The 27542-nt window shown below is 41.7% G+C and overlaps 1 protein-coding gene across 1 annotated transcript in view; it reads left to right on the plus strand.

Annotated features, from left to right (window-relative positions):
- The first annotated feature begins 560 nt into the window (after positions 1-560).
- Positions 561-27542, plus strand: part of Rgsl1 (regulator of G protein signaling like 1) — a 54674-nt gene continuing 27692 nt past the window's right edge. Inside the window, exons 1-10 of the mRNA XM_055624396.1 lie at positions 561-573; positions 992-1074; positions 3767-3841; positions 5911-6040; positions 16075-16179; positions 17148-17309; positions 18510-19474; positions 20898-20960; positions 21603-21825; positions 24764-24871. Of these exons, the coding sequence (XP_055480371.1) occupies positions 561-573; positions 992-1074; positions 3767-3841; positions 5911-6040; positions 16075-16179; positions 17148-17309; positions 18510-19474; positions 20898-20960; positions 21603-21825; positions 24764-24871 (1927 nt within the window). The remainder of the gene's footprint in view (positions 574-991; positions 1075-3766; positions 3842-5910; positions 6041-16074; positions 16180-17147; positions 17310-18509; positions 19475-20897; positions 20961-21602; positions 21826-24763; positions 24872-27542) is intronic.

Below are 27542 nucleotides of genomic sequence, written 5' to 3' on the forward strand. Positions count from 1 at the left end.
CAATAGCTTAGACAATGAATTGGAACAACCTTAAAGGGATCATGCTAGGCTTTAGGACATTTAGCATGTATTTTGTTATTTTGTGTGCTGCACACGTGTGTCAGTGAAAGGACAATTTGCAAGAATGTTTGCTCAGGTGTTCAGGCTTGGTGACAAGTGCCACCACCCACTAAGCCATCTCACCAGCCTACAGGTAGCATCCATATCTTCTGATTCATTTGAACAAAACATTATCATACTTGAGCCAAGGAACAAGTGATTCACAAGCCCGGGCCAGTATTCATGCAAGCTGGAATGCTCGGCTCAGACTAGCCATGAGAAACACTATTGGAATACACATAAATTCTTTCCCTTGTTTTCTGAAAGGCAACAGATTAAGGATGGTGAAAGCAATCATGTCATGCAAGAGACTTCAAGGCAACCCTGATTCAAGATACACTAATGTCACATGGTTGCACATAGGCGTTGTCTTCCGCACCACCCTGGGAAGCATTTATGGTGATTAGGTTAAGGAGGAGAGCCAGCCAATGAGAGAGGAAGTGGCTAGAAGAGAGGTCACCATGAGAAATGGAGGTGAGCAGCAGAAGGCTGGAGATGGAGTTCTGAAGGGCTAAAGTCCTGTTGTGTGTAAGTCCTGTTGTGCGATTTAGGTGAATCCTGTTACATTGTGGATGGAAGAATGCCTACCAGCAGAAGGTTGAGGCAGTGCGAATAATAAAACAAAACAAAACAAAACAAAACAAAACAACAACGAAACTCTTGGTTATTATCTTTTCATAAATAAAATAGGCTCCTGTGTAAGGTGGTGAGCTTCCCACAGCTAGGAGTCTGGAGGAGAATAACAATGAAAAGAGGGCACTGGAGGAGGGACACAGGGTCAGATCTGAAGGCCACTATGCTGAGATTTGGTATGGTCATGTCTGTCCATAAGCTTTGCTCTCTCCATCAGACACAACCCCTTCATGGGCTGTTTTCTTTTCCCCATATGCAGAGATCATCGCTTCTACAAACCTTATAATTCTTTTGGAGGATGAACTCTTTGCTGATTTTTTCAACACATTCCTTTCTCTTCCGGTAAGCATTCTCAAGCCTGAATCCAAATGTCCCATTGGCATGCCTAAGTGTCTGGCTTGTTTTGTTAATTTTCTTTTCTTTTCTTTTTTTTCTTGAGACAGGGTTTCTCTCTGTAGTCCTGACTATCCTAGAACTTGCTCTGTAGACCAGGCTAGCCTCTAACTCACAAAGATCCTCACCACTGCCTGGCTGTTCCTCCTCCTCCTCCTCCTCCTTCTCCTTCTTCTTCCTCCTCCTCCTCTTCCTTCTCTTCCTCTACCTCCTCTTTCTCCTCCTCCTCTTTTTTCTTGCTTTTTTCCAGCTTTTGTTTTTTATTTATTTTTTAATTTAAATTAATTTTTTTGTAATTTATTAACTTTACATCCTGATTGTAGCCCTCTCCCTTGTCCCTCCTGGTTCCACCCTCCCTTCCTCTTCCCCCTATTCTCCTCTTCCCCCTATTCATAGTCCTCAGACAGGGGGAGCCCTCCTTCCCTACCATCTGACCCCAGCCTATCAAATCTCCTTAGGACTGCCTGCATCCTCTTCCTCTGTGGCCTGGCAAGGACTTCTCACCAGGGAGTTCAAAAGTCAGTTTTCTCCCTTCACCCTGTGAGACCCAAAGATCAAATTTAGATCATGAGACTTGGTGGACAGCAACTTTACCTACTGAGCCACCTTTAATTTAATTTGAGCAAATAAACAGGAACCAGAACCAGTTCTCAAGTCTCCAGAAACTTCCCAATCAAATCACAAATGCAAAGCCCGCCTTCCCTATCTAGAACCATCCCATGCCCCTGCCACTGTTCCGAGTCTCAGGAGCTATCTTAAGACACATTAATTATCTGATTCACTGATACAATTCACATAGTTCACGATAAGGTTCTAGAAACAATAGTGTGAGAAGGCTGCATTTCAGTCAAGGATACAGGTAGGTATAAAAACCATTGCTAATTAAAAAAAGGGTTAGACCTTTATTTTCTCTCTCTTACGTACAGGAGAAAGTAGATATAGCAAATGCAATGGTGAATACATTCTATTATCAAGGGTCTTAGCTTTTACACACAAACAAGGTGGCTTCCAGGTCTACACAGGGTACAAAAAGTGAATCTTGGAATTAAGTCAACTTAATGTGCTTGTGTAGGATAAGCTGTTAAAGTGGAGGATGTCATTTGAAGCTGCAAAGCTGGGAGCCTCTCCTTCCCCGTGGCTGCAGATGACCCTTGCTCTATGCATGAGCACTTCTTTGCGTTAGCAATTTCTGTTGTTATTGTTGTTTTGCTTTTTGTTGTTTGTTTGTTTGTTTAGCTTTCTGGACTAGTTGCTTTTCTAGTGCTGTGATAAAACACTGTGACCAAAGCAACTTAAGAAAGAAAAAGTTTATTTTGGCTTATGGTTCCAAAGGGATACAAGTTCATGATGGTAAAGCAGAGGCAGCAGGTGGCAGGCGTGGTAGTTGGGGCAGAAGCTGAGAGTTCATATCTTGTTTCCACAAACACAGAACAGAGACAGAGCGCTGGGATGGGTCCATGGCTTTGAAACCTCAAAGCTCACATCCAATGACACACTTCCCTCAACAAGGCCACACCATCTAAACCTATTCAAATAGTACCACCAACTGGAGACCAAATATTCAAATGTAAACAAATTTTTGGCTACTTTTTTTTTTCCTATACCACCCCATCCCTTCCAACCCCCTAACCCTAGGTAGGAGAGAAAGAAGGTTAGAGGGGAAGGGGAGTATCAATATTGTTCAACTGGTTCCTGCTGATTAGGGGCTGGAGTTCCTCAGGGCAAGTTTGATCTTTGTTGTCAAGATATCTCGAACCAGCAACCAGCAATCCAGCAAACTACAAAAGCAGCAGGAGCAAACAGGAGTAAGAAGAACAGCAGCTGACATACCTCTCAGGGCATTTTTATATCTGCTCCTGAGTCCCCAGAATTCCAAACATAAACTATCTACAGCTGGCAAAATCACACTCCTGCTAGAGCATGACAGGAGTCAGTTTGCTGCTGTGGACAATCTGAAGCAGCCCCATATCCCACACCCAGAATTAAAACAAAAATGTAACATTTCTATGTTTAAAAAAAAAAACAAACCTGAATTTTCACTATATTCAAACATCTGAGGCTATGGAGGATATCCTTTTTTAAAGATTGTATTTTAATTGCTTCCTTTTCCTCTGGTCAAATCCTTCCACATACTCCTGCCCATCCTCCTTCAAATTCATGGCCTCTTTTTCTTACTGTTTTTGCATATGTGTATTTGCATATAACATATATTCTTAAATAGGATTTGTTCAGCCCAGACAATGTCACCTGTATGTGTATTTGCAGGGCTCGTCATTTGAAACAGAACAATCAGTTGGTGAGCTCTTCCCTAGAGAGAACTGCCTCTGTCACTCCCACTCTCACTCAGCTGCCTCACAGACTTTTCCTGGTCCAGTTTGGCATGTTCACTGTCATTCTCCTTGGACAGCTCACATTTAGACAGTCATGTTGGTGAGAGTTTATGAGTATGACTCGTTCTGTTACAAGGAGACACAGTCTCACAGGAAAGTCCCTGGTCCTCTTGCCCTTGCACTCTTTCTGCTCCCTCTTTCACCACGTTCCCTGGGACTTAGGTGTGAAAGTATTTAGTAGATGAATCAATTGGGACGGGGCTTATGGAGGATATTCTTATTCAAGTCCCCACATTTTTTTTTTTTTACAGGTCTTTGGTCAAACACCATTTTATAATGTTGAGAATGCACAGTGGAGCTTATGGCCAGAAATACCTTATGACTTGGTAAGATTCTTAAATGACAAAAGGTGCAGGGCAGAGGAAGGGGAGGGTTATCTGAAGAATTTAGAGATGGGGAGGAAGACGATGACTAGGAGGGTGCCCATAGAAGAAGGGGTAAGACAGATGAGTAGAAGAAGTAGCAGAAAGCCAAGAATACAGTTTACAGTTTCATTCACTCCAGGATAAGCAACTGCTACTAAATTCTTTATATTCTAGTCAACAGTTAGGAATTCTTTCATGTCTGTTGTGGTTGTTGGATAGTAGATGCTTGGACCACTCTCCTGATAAGATGGAGATCACACAGCTAAGCAAGAAAGGATGTAAGATTTAGTTGGCATAGTGTGAGTCAGGAAACTCGGATCATAGCTCTGAGCAGATATGCGCTACAGATACAGACCAAGGCCAGATGCCTCTCTTCTCAAAGCATGATTTTCTCTTTTTCACCTTCTTTCCCCTTTCCTTATGACTGTCCATATAAATTGCTCTTTTCCATTATGTGGACCTTAGTCCTGCCAGTGGCTTTCTGTGCTACACCAGAGGTATGCGTTACTGGCGAGATTACTCTAAGCTAGTGGTTCTCAAGCTTTCTAATGCAGCACATGGCCCTTTAAAACAGTTCCTCATGTTGTGGTGACCCCCAACCATAAAATTATCTTTATTGCTACTTCATAACTGTAACTTTGCTACTGTCACAAAAAATGTCTGTGTTTTCCGATGGACTTAGGTAACCCCTGTGAAAGGGTCATTTGGCCTCTACAGATGTCATGACCCACAGGCTGCGAACCACTGCTCTAAGACTTGCTCACAGCAGGAGTTTGTTTTCTCTAAGTTCTGGAGACTTACTTCAATTACTGCATTTTGTTTCTCCACTATAACTCAAAACTTCACTTCTTGTTTTGTTTTTTTTTTTAATTTATTTATTTTTTTATTAATTACAGTTTATTCACTTTGCATCCCAGCTGTAGCCCCCTCCCTCCTCTTCTCCCAATCCCGCCTTCCCTCCCTCTCTCCTCCCATGCCCCTTCTCTACATGGTGATATGTGTATGTTTTTGTTTTTGTTTTCTCTTATGTGTATGCGTGTTGTTGAAAGAAGAACCTGCCATGTAGCTTAGGCTAGGCTGGAACCCCAGATTCCCCTGCCAGGAGCCGGGATTAGAAGAATGCATCATCGAACTTTGTATGTTCTTTGTATGTTTTCATACATGTGCAGTTGACATGGGTTGGGATTTTATGAGAAGTTATTTTGAAAAGGAAGCAAGTTAGTAGAGTTGATCCTGATATCACAGAACAAGATGTTTTGCTTCTTTTTTCTTTCTTTCTTTCTTTTTTTCTTCTTCTTCTTCTTTTTTTTTTTTTTTTTTTTTGTCAAACAAAACTTAACTGTTTCCTTAAATTCATTTGGGAATAAAGAAAACTTTTTGAGGACATGTTTTTTTTTGTTGTTTGTTCATTTTTGGTTGTTTGGTTTTGATTGTGTGTGTGTGTTAATTTTTCATTTCTGACTTAACAACTTTCATCTTTGGGAACCTCAGCTCAAGTCTCCACTCCCCTTAGGCACAACTTTGAATCAACACACATCTTCCTCCAGCCAGATAATGCAAATGCATCATGACTTCATGCCCCTTCTTACACTGCATTTCTTTCTTTTTTTTAATTTTATTAATTATTTATTTTTATATCAATTATAGTTTATTTACTTTGTGTCCCAGCTGTAGCCTCCCTCCATCATTCCCTTCCAATCCCATCCTTCTTCCCTCATCTCCTCCCTGCCCCTCTCTAAGTCCACTGATAGGGGAGGTCCTCCTCCCCTTCCATCTGACCCTAGCTTATCAGGTCTTACCAGGACTGGCTGCAATGTCCTCCTCTGTGGCCTAGCTAGTCTGCTCCTCCCACAGGGGGCTGGGGAGGTCAAAGAGCTAGCCATAGAGTTCATGCCAGAGACAGTCCCTGTTCCCCTTACTAGGGTACCCACTTGGATACTTTCATGGGTGACAAGGTGGCCAAGTGGATATGCTGCATTTCTTAAAGGTTCAGTTCTATTTATCTTTCTCTTGTTTTGTTTGAACTCTAGATTACCAAGTACAAAGGATTATTGACCTGGTTGGAAAAATACCGGTTACCTTTCTTCTGCAAAACAGACTTGTGTTTCTATTACATCCTCTGTCAGGAACTCATCAGCTTTGTTAAGTCCTCAGAAGGAGGTAAGCATAGATATGAGAGCATGTGGAAAAATATGGGAAGCCATACGGCATAATGATCCTATGCTTATCAGCTCTATGGTATGAAACAAATACTGCCTGCATTTATGGAAGAAGCCCAACATTTGCTGCATTAAGAGATGACACAACTGGCCTCCATAAGCGTCTGTCTTCACGCGCATATACCCACACATAGATACTTGCATATACATAATCAAAATGATAAAAAATAATGTTTTTAAAAAGATAATACTTTCAGGGGAGAAAGTTAAAAACTGGAAACTAAAGGAACAGGTTGTGAAATGCCACCTTTAGGTATGGCACAACTATTACCAACATGGACTCAGCAGCCTCAGCTACTTGCTCTAGACCTGGAGAATACTGACCCTGTCAGCAATCAACTATAGACAGAAGAAGGGCTTATGGTGCCTTACCCCTTACCACTAAACTATTGAATATTGAAAGGTTATAGAAAAAGGAAAAATTGTCTTTAGTTGTGGACCCACTGCTAAATTCACCAGGCTTCAATGGATAGCTCTAAATTTGTGGTCACAGAGATGCCCCTGGTTAACTGCAAGGGGTCACAAAACAAAACAAGTAGGTGGAAATGTGAAAAAGAGATCTGTAGGGAAGGGAAATGGAGGCAGGGATGAGAAGGAAATAGAAGAGTGGAGATGAGAGTACTCAGTATGGGGTATATACATGTATGTTAAAAAGTAGTTTAATCAATAATAATAGTGATAATTCTTTCAGATGCACATGATTGAAAGTGAATGGATGGAGCTTTAGTGCTGCCATGGTTATGACACAATCTCAAATATTGGTAGAGGCCACAGGTGGTTAGCTTTTATTGTTTTTTTAGGGGGGCGGGGGAGGATACTGAGCTCAGGAGCAGTTGTGAGTTGTCAATTCTGGACCTAGAAGCAGAAATGGAGTCTGTGCCCTTTGAAATGTGATTATGAACATTACACTGGAGGAATAGACTTTTTTTGGATCTTTCTCAAAAGGAGCCTCACTGAAATGTAATGTAGGAAGCCTTTAGGATCCTGGATGTTATTGAAACAAACAAACAAACAAACCCGGAAGACCAGAACACCAAAGATGATCGCAAGAAGTCAAGAAAAATTAAGACATCAATTGGAGAAGAAATTATATGAACATAATGGAGATGGTTAAAGGGGAGGAAAATTCAGTTGTGTTCTAGATCCTCTTGTGAACATTAAAAAAATCCTGTGGAGTAAAACTATGTTTTGTTTTGTTTTGTTTTGTTTTGTTTTTAAAAAAGATATGTGGAGATATATTCAATGTTCATTTATTCCTAAGTGTTTGTGTCACGTTTGAGAGTGGACACAAACCAGATGAGTATCAAGAATATGAGGAGTAACTATAAATTCAAGGAATTTGGAAACGTCCTTAGTTCTTCCCCATAATTTATGAAGCATGTGATGACTGAGACTGGAAAAAAACTATAGACACAAGCAATGTGGAAAACCCTTCAGCATACACAGTTGTGTTCAAAGCCATCAAAGAAATCATGCTAGAGAGAAACCTTCTATGCATGAGCCATGTAACACACAACAGGGTAGGATCACATAAATACCTATGCAGGAACACTTTCACTTTTCAGTCCTGAGAGAAGTTGACATGAAAAAAAAAATACTTTATACATGTAAGAAATGTGAGAAAGACTTCACTTATCCTTTCTCCTTCAGAACTTTGGAAAGAATCTCTGGAGAGAAACCTTGTGAATGTGAGCAATGTAGGGAAAGAATTCACTAGTTCCATTTCCTTCTGACACCAAGAAAAAGCCATGGCGAAGAGAAAACGTATGAAAGCAGGCAATGTAGTAAAGCCTTCCTTTATTCCGGTTTACTTCCCCTCCATCAACAGAGAGAACCCCTGTATATGTAAACAGTGTGGGAAAGCCTTTGGCGACCAGGCTTAACCTTCCGTACCTGTGGTGACTGAATGAGATTGGTCTCCATGGGCTCATTCATTTGCGTGCTTGGTTTCCCGTTGAGCTGTTCTGAGGGATTAGGAGATGTGGAGTGGGCACAGCCTTGTTGGAGGAGGTGTGTCACGGGGAGTGGGCTTCAAGGTTTCAAAAGCCCACACAAGGCCTAGTGTGGCTTTACCTGTGAATCAGGATGGAAAGCTCTTAGCTGCTGTTGTAATGCCTGCCTGTGTGCGGCCAATGCTCCCCTTCACGATGATAATGGAGTTTGCCTCTGAAGAATTGTAAGCAAGCTCCCTATTAAATGCTTTCTTTTATAAGAGTTGTCTTGGTCATGGTGTCTCTCCACAGCAATAGAACAGTGATTAAGACAATACCACAGAGGGATTCCACTGGATTCAAACACCCTACATGTGTAAGCACTGTGGTAGAGCCTTTAACAAGCTGCAGTTCCTTTTGATACCACAAAAGAGAAAAGTTATGTATCTAATCATTGTGGAAAAGCCTTCACTTATCACAGTTGCCTTAGATGCCACAAAAATATTCACAACAGTGGAAAATATTCTTCTTTTCCAGTTTTCTTCAATTACATAGAATGATTCAGTGTTGAGAAACTCTTGAGTGTTAAGTAATGTGGGAAAGTACTATGACAGATCATTCCATTTCAATTCCATGAAAAATTTTATAGGAGAGAAAAACCTTAGGGTGGAAGATGCCCTGCAAAGCCTTCTCTCCTTTATTGAATTGTGAACACATGAATACGTGTATATTAAACCATAGGAATGGAAGCAATGTGGGAAAGCCTTCTCTTATTATGGTTCCCTTTGAAAATATGTAAAAAGTCATAACTGAGAGGATCTCTAAATATTCAATGTGGGGAGGCCCCATTATCACAACATATTTATAGCAGACATGACAATGCAGAATGAAGAAAAGTCATATTAACATAAAACATTTAGGACAATCTCAAGTCAACTCCATTGGAATGCAAATATGAAAGAGTAGACTATGGTAAGAAATTAAGATTTACAAGCCTTTAAGCCCATATTTGTGATACACAGTGAGTCAGAGCTGTGTAAGAAAGAATTATGCGCATTATACCAAACAATTCATAGAAAATTCTGCAGTAGAATAGTATCAACATAAGTAATACCAAGAACCTTATACAAAATAATTTGTGTAGAATGCTCTAGAAATAACCTAACTTGCAATAAATGTTATAAAAACTTTAAACGTTTGTCAGTCACTTACTTTTAAGGTAAATCTCTGGACTATGCAGTCTAATTTCATTCTTGAAAATAAATGTTGAACTAAGGCAGTTTCATAAGTAGAACTGAAATGTCAAAGACTGAATTCATTTTTATGTAGCTTTTTTGTTTGTTTGTTTGTTTGTTTGTTTGTTTTGTTTTTTTGTTTTTTCGAGACAGTGTTTCTCTGTGTAGCCTTGGCTCTCATGGACTCACTTTGTAGATCAGGCTGGCCTTGAACTCACGGAGATCCACTGGACTCTGTGTCCCTGAGAGCTGGGATTACAATCGTGCACCATCAAGCCCGGCGTTTTAGGTAGCTTTTAAGCACTTGTGATTAAAGGATATTTGATTGGGCTCATGTGATGAGCATCTTTTACACATATACTTTGTGTCTTCAGATCAAATGATATGGTTAGCCTTAGCATTTGCTACTATTGGATTATAGTTTCTTCACAGAACACGTATTATATATTATTATATATTTATATTATAAATACATATAAGAAAATATATAATAATAATAAATTAATAATATATTTAAGCAGTTTGTTAACTGTTTCATACACTGTATGAATTAACATATTGTCTTATTAGGGTTTCTATTGCTGCAGTGAAATACCATGAACAAAAAGCAATCTGGGGAGGAAAGGGTTATTCAGCTTATGCTTCCACATTGCTGTTCATCACCAAAAGAAGTCAAAATAGGAACTCACACAGGGCAGGAACATGGAGGCAGAAGCTGATGCAGAGGCCATGGAGGGGTGCTGCTTACTGGCTTGCTTTTCTTTCCCTGCTCAGCCTGCTTTCTTACAGAACCCAGGACCACCACCCCAGGGATGGCATCACCACAATGGGCTGGGCCCTTTCCCATTGATTAATAGAGAAAAATGCATTAAATCTGGGTCTTATGGATGCATTTCTTCAACTGAGGCAGGCTCCTTTCTCTCTGATCCCTCTTGCTTGTGTCAGGTTGATACAAAACCAGCCAATAGATATATGTTCATCAATTACATCACGTTTATAAAGGTTTTAGATAAATAAAGGTGAATAGATGGAAAATACTTCATACAAATAGTAGCTAAAAGAGAGCTGGAATGGCTATGATAAAATCAGACAAAGCACACTTTATATCAGAGAGGAAGAGACACATTAGGACATTATAATCAATGCACACAAAGTCCAAAATATCAAGAAGACATAATAACTACTAACTTTTACTTTTCTCTTGGAGAACATCCAAATATAAGAAGCAAAAATTTACAGAACTAAACACAGAATCAAATAGCCCATCTACAATCACACCACCCCAAATGCACTAACCTCCTCTGATCTCAGAGGCTCTGAAACATCCAAGGAATTAGCCTTGGCCATTCCCAAACTGTTCTGAGGATGTAACAACAGGATATCTTCAAAATTCATTCTGAATGGCATCAGCATTATCCTGATAACAGAGCTAGACAAAGCTGGAAAAAAACATACAGTTCAGTCAGTGACCTTTATCGATACTGATCAAAAAATCCACAATAAAATATTAGCCTCCTGAATTCAGCAACATGATAAAATGATTGTGCACTGTGAGCAAAGAGAACTTACGCATGGAAGGCAAGGCTGCTTCACACAGGGAAAGTTAGTCACATTAGCATATCACAGTAACAGAATGAAATAAGATCCCCCACCTTCCTTCATTCCTGTTCAGCATAGTAGTACAAGTCTTTACCGGAGCAAGGAAGAAAATAAAAAAGAAAGATTTCGCTTCTATAAAAATAAAAGGTAATAGAAAGCCAAACCTAAAATCATCACTATTCACATGATACAATGTTTTATGTTTAAAGAAAACCTCTAATGTTTATACAAAATTTTCTGTTGGAACCCAATGAATGAATTCTGTGAAGTCCTAGGGTATAGAGTCACACAAAAATCAGTTGCAATTATATACACTAACCATAAACAATTGAAAAAGGACAAAACAATCCAACTTCTAAGAATATTAAAAATAACAAAATATTAAATATTTAGGAATTAACTTAGCCCTATAGGTGAAGTACTTGCACAATGAAAATTACAAAACATTGAAGAAATAAATAAGGAAGAAATAAATAGAACCACCTCCCATTTTCAGAGTTTGGAAAACAATATTGCTAAGACATCAGTACTCTTTAGAACCACAAATTCCTGAAATCTCTATAAAAAAAATCCCAATAGCATCTTTTACCAAAAAAGAAAAGCCAGTTCTAAAATTCATATAGCATCTCAATGGATCCTGAATAGCTATAATAATTTTTGAAAAAAAAAATGGAGAGAAAAAAATGGAGGTCTCATACATCCTAAGTTTTAAAATTTAAGACAAGTCCATAATAATCGAAACAGCATATTTCTAGCATAATGACAGGTCATACGACATCTGAAAAACAATATCAAGCCCAGAAATAAACACCAAGTATACAATCAAATGACTTTTGAGAAGAGTGCCAAAAATCATTCTATGGAGTGAAAGAACAGTCTCCCAATAGGCAATGTCGAGTGCTGGGGAAATGGCCTGTTTAGTAAGATGCTTGGCATACAAGAGGGAGGGCCTGAGTTTAATCACAGAAACCATTTAAAGGAGCCGGGCACAGTGGCACAGGCTTGTACTCCCAGTGCTGGGAGGTTGAGGGAAGTGGATCTCTGCAGGGTGCTGCTCAGTCAGCCTGGCCTACTGCCTCCAGTCTGGTGAAAGTCTGTCTCAAAACGGAAGGTGGGTAGCAGCTGAAGAATGGCACGAAGGTTGTCCTCTGGCCTCTGCACATGTGTATACACAAATGCGCTCATTTGGGCATGCACACACACACACACGCACACACACACACACACACATGAATGCATGCACACACACATGCACTCATGTGCACATACACTCAAAAGGAGCGAGAAAATAAAGGGAAATGAGACGTTGGAGCAAAAGAAGGTCTGCTTGCATGAGAAGAAAGTTGTACCACTGTAAAACGTGGGAGATGATAAGCAACAGAAATCAAAAACCTAAATATTATATCTAAAAGCCAAAAATCAATAAAAAGCACAGGCCCAGGATTACACATCATTGGATTTGGCAGTGACTTCCTGGCTGTGGCATCAGTGGCAGAATTAACAACAACAACAATAAAAATGGACTTAATTTTAAAAATCTTAAAATTTAGACTTTGAACATATTATCAACAGAGAGAAACAAGGAACAGCACAGAGAAGGAGGAAATATTTGACAGCTAAGTTATTTGATACGGGACTGAGATCCACGTTACAACATGGTAAAGGTTGAAAAGACCATACTGGGTGAAATAAGTAATTAGAAAAGAAAAAATACTATATGTTCCATTCTTAGGATGTGTTAAGAGTCAAATAAAAAAAAAAAAAAAAAACCAACCAAACAAACAAAAACAGAAGTGCCTTGGCAATTGACAGGAGCTGGAGAATGAATTTTGAGGATATCTTGTTGTTAAATCCTCGGAACAGTTTCAGAATGACCTAGGCTAGTTCCTTGGATGTTAGGAGAACTGAGAGATGAGGAGTTATTACTCAATGGTTATAGTTTTGACTTTTTTACAAGACAAAAACATTTAAGATGAATGGTAATTTTAGTTGCATGTTATCAATGTCTTTGATGTGACTGAAATGTACTCTTAAATAGTTAAAATAGTAATTTTTGTTAAATGTATTTTAATAGAATAAAAATGGGAAAATGTAATTCACAACAAGCACACATCTGTTTAATGCCTGACTCCCCTGACCTATATAATACACACACACACACACACACACACACACACACACACAAACACACACACACACATCAATAGTCCTGGTCTCTGTGCAAATCCAGCAGCCCTGTACCCTATGACTCACAGACCAGTTTCCCTTTCATCTTGGACTTCATCTCTTCTCCTTGCCCTCGGTCACGACTCCCAGCAGTTAGTTCATCAAGAACACTAGGCACCTTCCCTCTGCTCTGCTCTGCTCTGCTCTGCACCAGCTGTTCTCAGCTTGGGGTGCTCTCCCCCACATATCCACACAGCTCTCCCCCTTGCCTTCTCAAATGCTCATGCAAAGCTCAGCTTCCAGAAGGCTAGTCTAATGACCCCACGGAACCCTGTTCATCCCCCTCGCCTAGAATTCCCAACATGCTTTACTTTGCTCTATCATATTTTAGCAGTCCTTAGCACTTACAGTTTTACTAAATAATGTACTCATCATACATATTAATGGCACATCCCTTTCATGGGGCAGGAACTTTCATTTGATATCCCAAGCATCTGGAATAGAGCCTAGCACTAAGCAGCCATGTAATCAATATTTGTTGATTGAATGAACAAAATCTTTATATGGGGTTGAATTGGCAACTTTTGACTCACTAGCCAAAGAAAGCTACATTCCAGGCATCTGTGGAGCCAAAATTGTACTCAGCTCCCTGTTAATTCAATTACATTTTACAGAGGCAGGCGGAGAAAGGGAGGGAGGAAAGAAGGGTGGGGTGGAGAGGAGAGGAAGAGGAAAGAGGAAGGAGAGAGAGAGAGATCCAAATGGGTATTAAGAACAATGTCATTGTGCAAATGTACCATAATTTATGCATCCATTCCTCAGTTGAGGGACATCTGGGTTGTTTCCAGGTTCTGGCTATTACAAATAAAGCTGCTACAAACATGGTTGATCAAATGTCCTTGTTGTGTACTTGAGCATATTTTGGATATATGCCCAGGATTGGTATAGCTGGATCTTGAGTTAGCACTACTCCTAATTGTTTGAGAGAACGCCAGATTGATTTCCAAAGTGGCTGTACAAGTTTACATTCCCATCAGCGATGGAGAAGGGTTCTGCTTTCTCCACCTCCTCTCCAGCATGTGTTGTCACTGGAGTTTTTGATCTTAGCCATTCTGATGGATGTAAGGTGAAATCTCAGGGTCATTTTGATTTGCATTTTCCTGATGACTAAGGATGTTGAACATTTCTTTAAGTGTTTCTCTGCCATTCAATATTCCTCTATTGAGAATTCTCTGTTTAGCTCTATAACCCATTTTTTAATTAGGTTACTTGATTTATTGCTTTTTAACTTCTTGAGTTCTTTATATATTCTGGATATTAGCCCTCTGTCAGATATAGGGTTGATAAAGATTCTTTCCCAGTCGTAGGCTATCGTTTTGTTCTGATGACAGTGTCCTTTGCTTTACAGAAGCTTTTCAGTTTCATGAGGTCCCATTTAGTGATTGTTAATCTTAGAGCCTGTGCTGTTGGTGTTCTGTTCAGGAAGCTGTCTCCTGTGCCTGTGAGTTCAAGGCTCTTCCCAACTTCTTCTTCTAACAGATTTAGTGTCTCTGGTTTTATGTTGAGGTCCTTGATCCACTTGTTCTTTAGTTTTGTGCAGGGTGATAAATATGGATCTATTTGCATTTTTCTACATGTAGGCATCCAGTTAGACCAACACCATTTGTTGAAGATGCTGGGTTTTTTTTTTTTTTCCACTGTATGATTTTGGCTTCTTTGTCAAAAAATCAAGTATCCGTAGGTGTATGGGTTTATTTCTGGGTCTTCTATTCAATTCCATTGATCCATCATTCTGTTTCTATGTCAGTACCATGCAGAAATTGTGGTACATTTACACAATGGAATGCTACTCAGTAATTAAAAACAAGGAAATCATGAAATTTGTAGGTAAATTGTAGGAACTTGAGAAGATCATTCTGAGTGAGGTATCCCAGAAGCAGAAAGGCACACATGGTATATACTCACTTATAAGTGGATATTAGACATATAATATAGGATAAACATACTAAAATCTGAACACCTTAAGTAAGCTAAGCAAAAAGGAGGACCCTGGGTAAGATGATCAATCCTCACTCAGAAAGGCAAACAGGATGGACATCAGAAGAGGGAGAAAACAGGGAACAGGACAGGAGTCTACCACAGAGGGCCTCTGAAAGGCTCTACCGAGCAATGTATCAAAGCAGATGCTGAGACTCATAGCCAAACTTTGGGCAGAGTGCAGGAAATCTTATGAAAGAAGGGGAAGATAGAAAGACCTGGAGGGGACAGGAGCTCCACAAGGAGAGCGACAGAACCAAAACATCTGGGCACAAGATTATTTTCTGAGACTGGTACTCTAATGAAAGACCATGCGTGGAGATAACCTAGAACCTCTGTACAGATGTAGCCCATGGTAGCTCAGTGTCCAAGTGGGTGTCTTAGTAAGGAGTACAGAGACTGTCTCTGACATAAACTCAGTGGCTGGCTCTTTGATCACCTCCCCCTGAGTGGTGAGCAGCCTTACCAGGCCACAGAGGAAGACAATGCAGCCAGTCCTGATGAGACCTGATAGGCTAGGGTCAGAGGGAAAAGGAGGAGGACCTCTCCTACCAGTGGACTTGGGGGGTAGGGCATGGGAGGAGATAAGGGAGGAAGAGTGGGATTGAGAGGGCATGAGGGAGCGGGATACAGCTGATATACAAAGTAAATCAAATGTAATTAATAAAAAGTAAATAAATCTTAAAAAACTTTTTAAAAAGAAGAGAGAATTAAAAAAAAAAAAAAGAAACACTATCATTGTCAGGTAGGGACTGTAGAGGGGAAGAGGGTACTTTTGAGCTGTGGATTATGTGCATACATGGAGGCCCCGAATACGCCTCTGACACGTTACCAGATGGTCCAGTGACTAGTTTCAAAAGTACCACACTCAGGACCCCGGTTCATCTAACTGACTCACATTGAATGAATGAGGCTTTGGTTGCATGCAAGACTGAGAGAAAGGTAAGAGGGAGAGTTCATGCTCTCATTCTGTCTCTCTCTGCCTCCCCCCTCACTTTTCCTGGCAGCTAAGATGATGAGGTGGAAAACAGCAGACCAGTGGCTTCTGGAGAAATGCATCTCTGGAGTCAGAGGGATATGGCGTTTCTCCTCCTACCTCAAGGACAGTGCAGGTGGGTTTCTGAAATTGTTCCTGAGGTCTGAAAGCTCTTAAGAGTTTCCAGGGTGTCCAAACCCCGGAGAGTCATTATGTGTGTCTATGGCAAATCTATGGTATATTTAATAGTACAGTTGGGGTGAAAGGCTTGGGAAAGTGGGATCCGTAAGGTAAATTATAACAAAAGCAATCCAAGTCCCTTTTATTCACCCATGTAGCAGTATTTACTAAGCAACTCTGTTTGACAACCATTGTGCTGGTCAGATGGTCTATAAAGATGCCCAGGCCATTAAATTCCTGCTTCTTAATTTTTCTGCTATGTTAGGAAACAGACATGGAACCTGTGGTGAGAGTGGGAAACACGACTTCCTTTTCTATTGGGTCCAGTAGCGTCAGAGTGCTGGGAGGCTAACAGCTGGCCCAGGACGACACTCCAGCCCAGCACGTTAAGTTTCATTCAATGAAAGGCCCTAGTTTTAAGGATGAAACCCAGGGCCTATGGGGAAGCAGTAAAAGAGAATTAGACAGACTACACCTTTCAGTTTACTGTTTGCGGTTGGCAAAGTTATAAAATAGGGAATGTGGTCTTTGGAACCTTTGAGCTGTAACCCATCTGCAGGCTGGCCAGAGTTCATGATCTAGGAAATATTCCTTTTCTCAAGGAAAAGAATTTTTCCCCTCCTTTATCTGACAACACACTATCCCATGATTTGTATTATCATGGTTTTCCCTAAAGTGACTGCTTTTTTTTTTTTTTTTTTTTTAAGCAAAAGCCAAGAAGGACATAAAGGACCCTTTCCCATTGAGTTCCTTTTCCCTATGCTTCCCACCCTCACACACTAGAGCCTTTCTGGAGGTTTGCTGGTGATGGTACTTGATGCAGCAGAGCAAGCCTTGGAAAGGCAGGAGCAGCTGCATCAAGATTCATGCACCAAAGGAGCAGGCCTAGAGTGCATCTCTGTGTCTACCTTGCCTGTCCTGTAGGTGAAGAGTTGCTGGATTTCTGGGTCCTTACTGAGAAGATCCTGAGCATAGACGAGACGGACAACCAAATGAAAGACCACTATCTGTCGCTGCTGCTCATGCTCAAGGCCACTCATCTGCAGGAAGGCTCCAGAGTGGTGACTCTCTGCAACATGAACATCAGTAAGAATGACAGAGTCCACGCGGAATGAAACTCCCGTGGGATGTAGCCGGCAACCCAGCCTGGTATCTGGAGAGCCCCATCTTTTGCTTTTCAGGCTGTGTTACCTTCTCTGTCTGCTCAGTGTCAGGGGTACAAGTGGAAATCATACCCTGTAACAGAGAAGGGGTTGAAAGACAGCGGCTATGTTGAGGGTGCGCTTGTGTCTTCCTGAGATTCGGCTGGCCAGTAGAGGTTGGCTGGAAGAAGAGAATGAGAATTGGGAGAGGACAACTGGGAAATAATGGTATCTCCTGAGTCGGCATAGCTTTGTTACATTTTTATGTAAATGAGATTATCTAGAACATACAGGCAATGGGCCCAAGGCAGGACCTGGGACCTTTGCAAGCAAAAAATGTTCTTAATTTTGAAACAGTTCAACAGAAATTATTTGTGGCTCACAGAGCTTAAAATATTTACTGTTTGGCCTACTACCTGAGACACTGTCTAAACTTTCTCTAGACTATAGGGTTGATCCTTATTAGTTTGGTTGAAAAATGAAGAGGCACTCTGAACCAAATAGCACTGTGTTCTAGGAGATATACTGTCTGAAACTAGTCATAGTTTTCTTATTCCTAAAATAATTAAAAACTGATGACATTATCTGGTTGTGGTTGCGTATACCTGTAATCTCAGGACTTGGGAGGCTGAACAGGGAGGATTGGAAATTCAGGGTCATCTTGGCTACATAGTAAGCACAGACCCTTATAAAAATCGATACCATTAAATCCAGGGCCAGCAATAGCTGGCTGTTAATTGAGGGATTTGACTCCTTGGAATTATCCATTCGAAAGTTTTTGGCTACTGTTTAAAATCACGAGCCCCAGCCACATTTGTATAATCTCATTTTCATCACATTTTCTTGTATCTTTTGCTTTTGTTTATAATACATTATAAAATATGCTCATGAAATCTCACAAAATGTGTTGTGTCCATGGGGAGGAAAAAAGTAATGAGAGAAAAGCAGTTACTGTGTACTAAGAAGATATCAAAGGCATGATATCAAAGGTAGACTATGTTTTACCTGCTTCTGTCCCTAGCATTTCACCCAGAACTAACAACATGCTATCCACAAAGACATTCAGGAAATCTCCAACCCCCCCTCTCACCATCATGGCCTTCTCTACTTCCTTCTCACCCTTTATCTCTCCCTATTCTTTCAGAGTCCCTCCTGAACCTCTCCATCTGGCATCCCAATCAGTCTACTACCAGAAGGGATGTCCTAAGCCACATGCAGAAAGTGGCTCTGTTTAAAATCCAGAGCTACTGGCTCCCCAACTTTTACAACCATGCCAAGTTGGAAATGACCAGCGAGGAAGCATGCCAGGGCCTGATGCAGGAATATGAGACTCGCTTGTGCAGTGTTTGCTGCTCACATGAAGGAGGGCTCCCTCTACATATGAGCATCAAGAAATCCCACCGCTCCCAAAAGAAGTACTCAAGCAGGAAGGCCAAGAAGAAGATGTGGCAATTGATTGATCCTATCTTATGGCCTCTGGAAATGGACTTCAAGCCGGAAGCCTCCGCTAAAGCCCCAGAAGAGAAGAGTCTCCCAGAAAAGGTCATTTTACAAAAGGCTTCCCTAGGAGGAGATTCTTCAAAGAATGCAATAGTCGACCTGAACAAGGGTACTCAGGTCACCAAGAAACTCACTGGGAAGAAGAAATCCAAGATCCAGCTCCACATGGAGGGCCTCTTTGAGTCAAGGATCTCCAACCACCTGAGAACTTCCACTCCCATTGTTAACTACACTGCCCCAATGACAGTCAAAAAGTCCTTCAAACGAAGCCTGTCCTTTGGGTACACTCACTGGGCCCTGAGTGCTGATACCTGTGCGGGGAGTCCCTTCCGGCATCACCTGAAGAAAATGAATCTGAAGGTGGAGGTCCAGCTTCTGGACCTCTGGCAGGATCTGCAGCACTTCCTCAACGTTCTGATGAATAACAGGAGGGACGGGAATGCACTCTTTCGTCACATGCTTGGTAACAGAATCTGCGAGCTCTACTTGGATGAGCAGATTGGGCCATGCTTACCGCTCAAATCTCAGACCCTTCAGGGCCTGAAAAAGTGTCTGCCATTTGGGGATATCAACCCCTGGATCCCCAAAGCCCAGAAAGAGATCTGCAAGGTAGGTCATGTCTCAAAGAAATGAGTTAGTGTCTGGCAGATTAGGTCAAGACTGAGCAAAAACAGTGTCTGATCATCTATCTATACTCACTCTGTTAAAGGAAGAGTTATCCACAGAAACCTTCATACACCGGAGGTACGGTTAATCTTCTAAGGTAAAAATCTTTGTGGCTTCTTGGAACAATCAAACTCCAAAGAGTGGATGAGCATGTGGTTTGATATCCACCTCATATTCCTTTTCACTCCATCCTCACGCACAGCCTCCCCAAACCACGAAACTCATGGTACCCTCCTGAAGGAAGACTTAAGTACTCAGCGTTAGGCAATGTGAATCAGGGGCCTCTCGATCAAATTTCCTTTCTGTTGCTGACAGAAGGCAGCACAGGAGGCAAACGTTTAATTTGGCTTACAGTTTTAGGTTGCAGCTCACTATTTTGAGAGAGTCACGATGGGGACTTAAAGCCTCACACCCACAGTCAAGAGCTGGAGGGAACAGATGTACCTATGCTGCCTGCTTGCTCTCAGGAACTTTCTTCCCTTGAGGTTAGCTCACAGGACCCCACTCCTGGGGTTTATTTATTCTTTGACCAGACCTGGAGCTCACAGAGGTTACAGTGTGGCTGCCTCTACCTCCCTGGGGGGCCTTCTTCAGAAGAGAAGCATTTCAGAGAGTACCCATCATCCTCCATCAAGCCCTTTCTCCACTCTATGCCTTTGCCTAAGCTTACCTCTGGCAAACTCTTTCTTATCCTGAAAGGTGCAAATTTGAGTTTTTCTTCCCTTTAGAAAAGGAAACCCTTTAGAAAGAAAACCCTCTTGGGTTTTCCTGACTCAATCAGATACAACAGTTCTCTTCTCCCTCTTCCCAGAGAACTCTGTCTGCATGTCTGTCATACATATATATACCCACACTGCCGCTCACCCTGCTTGGAAGGTGAGCTCCTTGGAACGGGTCTGGGGCCAGCAATTTGCACAGTGCCTGGTACATGGGAGACACATGGAAAATATTTGTCAAGTGAAGGAAGAATATGGGTAAATAAATGTAGCTCAGGTTTTGTTTGTCCTAAGGTATGAAGCAGCACTTTCAATCGAGAGAGGTCTCCAAGTGGGAGGTGTGAGAGCAGAGACGGTTGGTTTTGAAAGCCTAGAGCTTTGGGAAGGCACTTTCATGCTCTGAGTTACTCTGCCCTTTCAATGCGTATTTATTGCCATTTTCTAATGCTTATAGAGAGGCCATGAGAGCTGCTATAGTTAAAAGGGGGAGGGGCTGCCCACTGGATGTTGTAGCTGATGTTTGCCACCTCGCTAGATCTCCCACTGTGAGACATCAGAGTGTGGGTGGCCACAGTCACCTATTATGTGGCGTGGCCACAAACTGAAAAGACACAGCCGGCTGAGGGCTTGTCTCTGTGTTTGGATTTCAGGTGCTCAGCCCCTGGTTTGATGAATTCCTGAATGAAGAGGACTACTGGTTTCTCATTTTCACAGTAGGAGGGACTTTGGGTTGTGTAGGGCTTAGGAGGGATGGGCAGGTGCTTCTGTTTTAGAGGCTTAAAGTAAACAAAATTAAGACTTTTTCCTGAAGACAACTGGAGATGGACATGATCCGTGATGTTCTGAAGAACAGAAACCTAAGGGCTAGGGCTCAGAGGGATGGCTCAGAGGTTCAGAGTGCTTGCTGGACTTCCAGAGGGCTCCAGTTTCCAACACCCAAACTGGATAACCCATGATTGTGTTTAACTATAGCTCTGAAGGTTCTGAGGCCTTCTTCTGGCCTCCACACCCAAACATGCATGTGCCCACACTCACACACAGTCACAGTCACATACATGCAGAGAGAGAGATTTAATCTATATTAAAATATATATTTTTTCCTTTAATATATATTAAAGGAAAAAGACTCGATGGGTATCTAACTCTAAGGAAGTTACATTCATGTAGAGTTCTCAGAGGAAATGAGTCGGATTATGGGGGTTGGGGCATGGCACATAAAGGAGCAGCAGCTCTAAAGACTGTCAGGCAAAGTCTTTGTGACCAGGATATGCGGAAGACTGAGTCCCCACACGACTTGCTTCTGGCTGATCCCTGCAACCATGTTGTCTCTCCCTTCTGCTCCCAACTCCTCTCAGACTCAAACTCGGTTCATCAAAGCCCGATGGCACAAGAGAGAAGCCACAAGTGAAGAGGAGTATATTCTCCTTTATAAAAGGATTCAGGAATCTCTGTTACTGAGTCAGGGCTTGGCTAACATGCAGGAAATGGAGTCTATGCAGTGGCCAAGGGTGGCGACGGAGAACCTGCAGCAGGGAGGGTCCCTCCAGGTGGAACTGATGGCTCCAGTGTTCTTAGAAGGTAAGGGCAATCACCTTTTCTTTTTCTTTTTCTTTTTTTTTTTTAATCATTACACTTAGGGAACTAGACAGTAGAAAACTTATTTTTATCAGCAATCATTTATTATGAATCAGCACTCCACACTGCAAAGATTACCTCATTTGATCTTCAAAAGGACACATCAAATAAGTTCTGAATAACCAACACCCAGATGAGGCTGCCTTCAAGGGCATCCTGAAAATGACCATCAGAATCTGAACCCAGGCAAACTGATTGTGATCCCTACTGGCTCTGGACAACTTCTGCCCACCGAAGCCATCGCCACCGTTAGCACCAGACACTCCGTGCCTCACATCTGGTGTTCCAGGTCACCACAGGTCTTGCAGAGTGAGGTCCAAGAATCAGTCTCTAATTTTGCCACTGGTTTCCTTGCAGACTACAGCCATGTGGCCATTCTGGATGACCTGGGGGGTTCCGCCACAACTCTACACAAGCAAATATAGTCCTTTTTATTTTATTTTATTTTATTTTATTTTATTTTATTTTATTTTATTTATTTTGAAACAGTATTTCTCTGTGTAGCTGTGGCCGCCCTTGACTCACTTTGTAGACCAGGCTGGCTTCAGACACACATCGATCCAATCCACCTGCCTCTGCCTCCCTGAGTGCTGGGATCATGGGTGGGTGTCACTGCCTCCAGCTGCAGCTTGACTTCTAAACCCAAGAGCTCCACACCAGCAAGGCGAAATGCCTCCTGCTTCTGTTGGCCAGAATATGATCGCTGCTCTTGCTAGTGTAGCCATATTGTCTCACCATATTGTGACTGCGAACTTGCCCCTTCTCAGTTCGCCGCATGTTGCTAGAAATAACAGGTGGCTGCTTCTAGAAAAGGAAAAGAAAATCTACTTCCAAAGAAAAAGAATCTGCAATTATTGATGGTATCTTTGAGGTATGAGTTATTTCACAGTAGATAGTAAGGGGAAAGGATCATATCAAAAACTACAAGTTTTACACATACTCGACAGTACAAAACCAATAAACAAACAAAACAAACAAACAAACAAAAACCGGCAGGTGCAGGCATATGAGATTTAAACAGTGAAGCCAGAATCACCAAGGATAAGAGACAAAGGTGCTTGCAGTTAGGTATGAGATGGCCAATGAACTTGATAAGAACTCAATGGCTTTAAGAAGCTTAGACTAGTGATGGCAGACTGACTGGCTAGCTTGCAAGATACCCTTTCTCGTTGGAAGACCCATGCTAGGCACTGTTACTTATTACATATCTGTGCTTTCAACACAGTGCATCTCATGGAGTTCATTGTAATAAGCTAAGCTGTGAGGCTGGATTCTAAGGAACCTGCTCCAATGTCAGGAAGAGACTCCAGACCATTCTATATACAAAGGGATTATCAAGAATGCTGCAGCTGCTTCTTGGTAGCTGTAAGAACAAAGAGAGCTTAGAATGTTAACAGCATTTGAGACAACGAGCAAGGTTACGGTAGCTGCACCAGCTAGTAACTAGTGTCCAGGAGGGTCAAGAATTAATGAAGCCAGAGATCTCAGTGTAATCAATAGCAAGACACCTGCAAGGTCAGAGGTAGTACTTGCTCTTGCTTCAAGTTTATATATATATGAATTGATATATATCTCAAATAATTTGTTAAGACATTTCTTGTTTGGGATTTTAACTTTTTGTGAGTTCATTTCAGAACTAGCTGCTCACATACCAGGATGATGTAAGGCTTTTGAGAGTGATGGGACTTGACCAAGTGACCAACAGCTAGCAGAGAGCCAAGGTCAATAACTAAGAAAGCCAGAGTCAGAGATGGTTAAGGAGGTGAGAGGCACATGGCCCAAGCATAACTATCTCCCTGGTTAGGGCAGGGGCACATATATGCATAAGGGCTTGTGGGCCCTCTGCTGGCTCAGTCCAGGATAGCCCAGAGAACTAAACAATCTCAATAGAGATTATCTCAGCCTTTGCTCAGTTTCTGTTACTGTCCTACAAAAGCCTTGGACAGAGAAAAATCTAAGTTTCCTCACTCTTGAGAACACCTCTCTCACACTCAGAAGTTTCACTCACATTTCTCCAATGCTTTACTTTCTTTTAATAAAGCCTTATTGTAGCCAGGCAGTGGTGGAACATTCCCTTAATCCTAGCACTCAGGAGCCAGAGACAGGTGCAAGTTTGAGGCCAGCCAGCCTAATCTATGAAGCTAGTTCCAGGACATCGAGGGCTACACACACACACGCACACACACACGCACACACACACACCACAAACCCTGTCTCAATAGATAGATAGATAGATAGATAGATAGATAGATAGATAGATAGATAGATAGATAAAGCTTTATTCTGCTTTGCTTACTTCTGTGCCTTTAACTTTCATTGGCAGGAAACTACAAGCCATTAATCCAGGTTGATCTTGGATGATTGTTCAATACCAATCATCTTAGGCCCTTGAGTCATGCACAACTGGACCATGAAAAGTCTTGTCATTCTCAAAAACCTTACATCATCCTGGTATATGAGCTGCTAGTTCTGAAACTAATACACACACAAAAAGGAAAATTCTAACAAATTATTTGCCATGTATGAAAAAAAATCAAAGCAATAGCAGAATATTTGAAAATCATTTGCATCTCCTTCTTTCAAGAGATGATTGTTTTTAAGGGATGAAAAAGCATTTGGCTGAGTGAGCCACTTCTTATATTGAATTAACAATAGTTCTTTCAATAGCATCTCTGTACCAGCAGAGAAAGGGAAACCCACCCAGTCTAGAATGGAGAGGAGTCTATGTTTTCTTGGTTCTAATTTAACTTAGAACATTTATATTCTTTAAACACTATTGTCTGATTCAAATACTCTTTTAAAGGAAATCTCTTTTAAAAAGATACTGGATAGTGAACCTCAGAATGGACAGCTAAACTCTGTCTCTGTTTTTCCTTCACAGATATAAATAAAATGACCTTTGAGGAGCTCTCCCTTAAGAATCCAAAGTTGGCCATAGAAAAGATCAGTGAGGACTACAAAATATACTGTGAAAGAGCCCCTCAGAAAGGCAAGTATTTAAGGTTAGAGCTAAGGCAAACGGGTTTTCGTTTATATTTTTCAAGTCTAAGAATTCACAAACTCTAGATGCCTAAGCCAAAAGAGCAACCATATCTTGCTTGTGAGGAGGTAATCCCCCAGGGGTAATGACAGTGTGTTTCCTCCTATGCCTACCAAGTCCTAGAGGGTGAAATGCAAACAAAAGGCAATTATAAATCATTGAAGATGGTGACAATTGAGATAATTCATTTTTTCGTTATTATTTAATAGACACTTTAAACAATGTGGCTTCATCTTCTGCCAAGTTTCCTGGAGTCAAAGATTTTTGGTTTTTTTGTTTTGTTTTGTTTTGTTTTTATGACGGGGATTTGTGGAAGAATGCTAGGATGGATTCTTTGAGTGAGGAAAGCATTGAGGCTTACACAGCAGAACTCTCCAGATACCATGGGAAACACGGAAGTTAGAATGGACCTTTAGAGTTGTCCCTCACTGAGGGCAGGGACTTTTGAATTGCCACCTTGATCCACACAGAATGGGTTTACCTCTGGGGCACAGGGTTGGGGGCGCAGATACAACTGAGTCATTCCGCTTCCTTTGGTTCTGGTAACAGAAGGAGCAGTGAACTCTAAATAGCCAACATTGCTAGATGAAAGAATGTGTTGGCCCTAAAGGGAAGATGCAAGCAGCACCATGTGTAACTACTTGCCTCTAATAGAAAGCCCATCATGTCTTGAAGCAGCCTCTCCAGAGACTGGCTTGGTTTCTTGAAGAACTTACTCTAGAAAGGAAAGTGCGCCATTACAAGTACATGGAGAGGAAGGCTTCTCCCCTCCCTCTGCTCCCCAAGCTGGACCCCCTTCCCGCTCAGCTGATACCGCTCCTGGTCTTGGGGAGCCTACCAGTCAGGGCAGAATGACCTAGACTCTTGTCCCCAATGTATACGACATCCACATTGTCATGAGTTCTCTGGCTGTTGCTGTTTCACTGGATGATGTATTGTCAACATTGGGCTGAGGAGTCATCAAATAGCTGCAAGAAAATTGTCCCTTCACCCTCATATCCCCAATGTTGGACTCATCCTAGTTCTCTCCTTTTCCATATCTGTTCTTTTCTTCTCTGATAATGAGAAACCTGATTCCTATTGTCTTTAGTTTATTTACTTTTTTTATAACCTTGTCATGTGAACAATCTGTCTTCTTCACCAACATCCCTTTGCTCTCACAAACGCCCTGGTCTGTGCTTTGCACCAGAACCTTCATGCATAAACAACTCCATACTTTGCTAGAACACAGCAACCTTCAGGCTAATCCTCTGAAGGGAAACTTTCCTCATCCTGTTCTCTCTCTCTGACCTGAACCAGCAGGAATAAGGGTCCTGAATAGCGAGGTGTCAAGTGGGAGGACCACAGTCCAGGGGCAAGAATTGTGTCTGCAGAAACCACAACCTTGGCTCTTACAAGGCACTGGCTCCAGACTAGGACCAGCCTTTGTCCTTTCATGAAGGCCTCTGAGAAAGTCTTGGGTCTTTCTGGCTCTCCACATCAAATAATACATGGCAGGCCATCATGGCATGCAGTCACTCTTCCTGTCACTTAGGCTCTGTCTACCACCCTCAACCTGGCTATCCCTTCATAGGAACATATTCCTGGTCTTTGCTAGGAGCCTTGTCCATTCCCTGAATGGCCTCTCTCTTCACTTTGCTTGAACTCTCTTACCCCACGTGCACTGACTCCTTAACATGGATGCCTCAGTCAGCTCAGGTCTGACATCCCATGCAGACTCACACCTAAGCAGAGCCATTTTCATTTTACCTAAGCTTCTTGGCTTAGGTAGAATGTTGGCCCATGCTGGCTTGTTATCTTTCCTTTATGGAAAATGGATATTCTTTCTCAGTCCACTTGGGCTCCTCACCCTGGGCCAACTTTTTGTGATGTCCCCCTCTGTCTGATTCAGGTCTGAATTCTCCAGCTGAGGTGGCCCTTCTTCCTGTGGGCCCACTGTTCACCTAGGTTGGGCTTCTGAGCTCAGTGCGGGGAAGCCTCCTATAGGGAACTTGTTCTCACTCAGCCAGGGATCTGGTATCCCACCTGGTCACTGTGGTTCATTCCTCCTTTTGATGCTAGCATTTATCTACCTTGTTCTTGATTTTAGTCCTAATGATTTTATAATTTAATGGTTAAGAAGACGAAGCCAGGAGTGGAGAGATGACTGAGGGGTTAAGAGCGCTTGCTGTTCTTGCAGACGACCTGGATTTCATTCCCAGCACCCTTACAGCCTCTCACAACTGTAACTCCAGTTCCAGCAGATCTGACACCTCCTTCTGGCCCCTATGGGCACTGGACACACACAGTGCACATACATCCACTCATGAAAAACACTCATTCACATAAATAAAAATAAATAAATCATTAAAACAAAGAATACAATGCCATAACTTAAGTTTTAAGGGTTTATTTAAGAGTTTCAGTCTTTATTTTAGGATATAATATTTGTTCTGATTTTATCACCTTGACTAGAAGTATAAGGAGTGTTCTAGGTAATTCTAATAGGTCATTCTTACTCTCACGTCACTCCTGGTGCAGGACTCCATCTGAATCCTACTTCTTCTAAGCATCCTGTTTAATGAGATTCTGTGTTGATATTCTGGGGATCTAGGCAAAGGCGCTAACTGGACATCAGCTT

This window comes from Psammomys obesus, unplaced genomic scaffold (assembly GCF_907164565.1).
Source record: "Psammomys obesus unplaced genomic scaffold, mPsaObe1.curated_primary_1811, whole genome shotgun sequence".
NCBI lineage: Eukaryota > Metazoa > Chordata > Mammalia > Rodentia > Muridae > Psammomys > Psammomys obesus.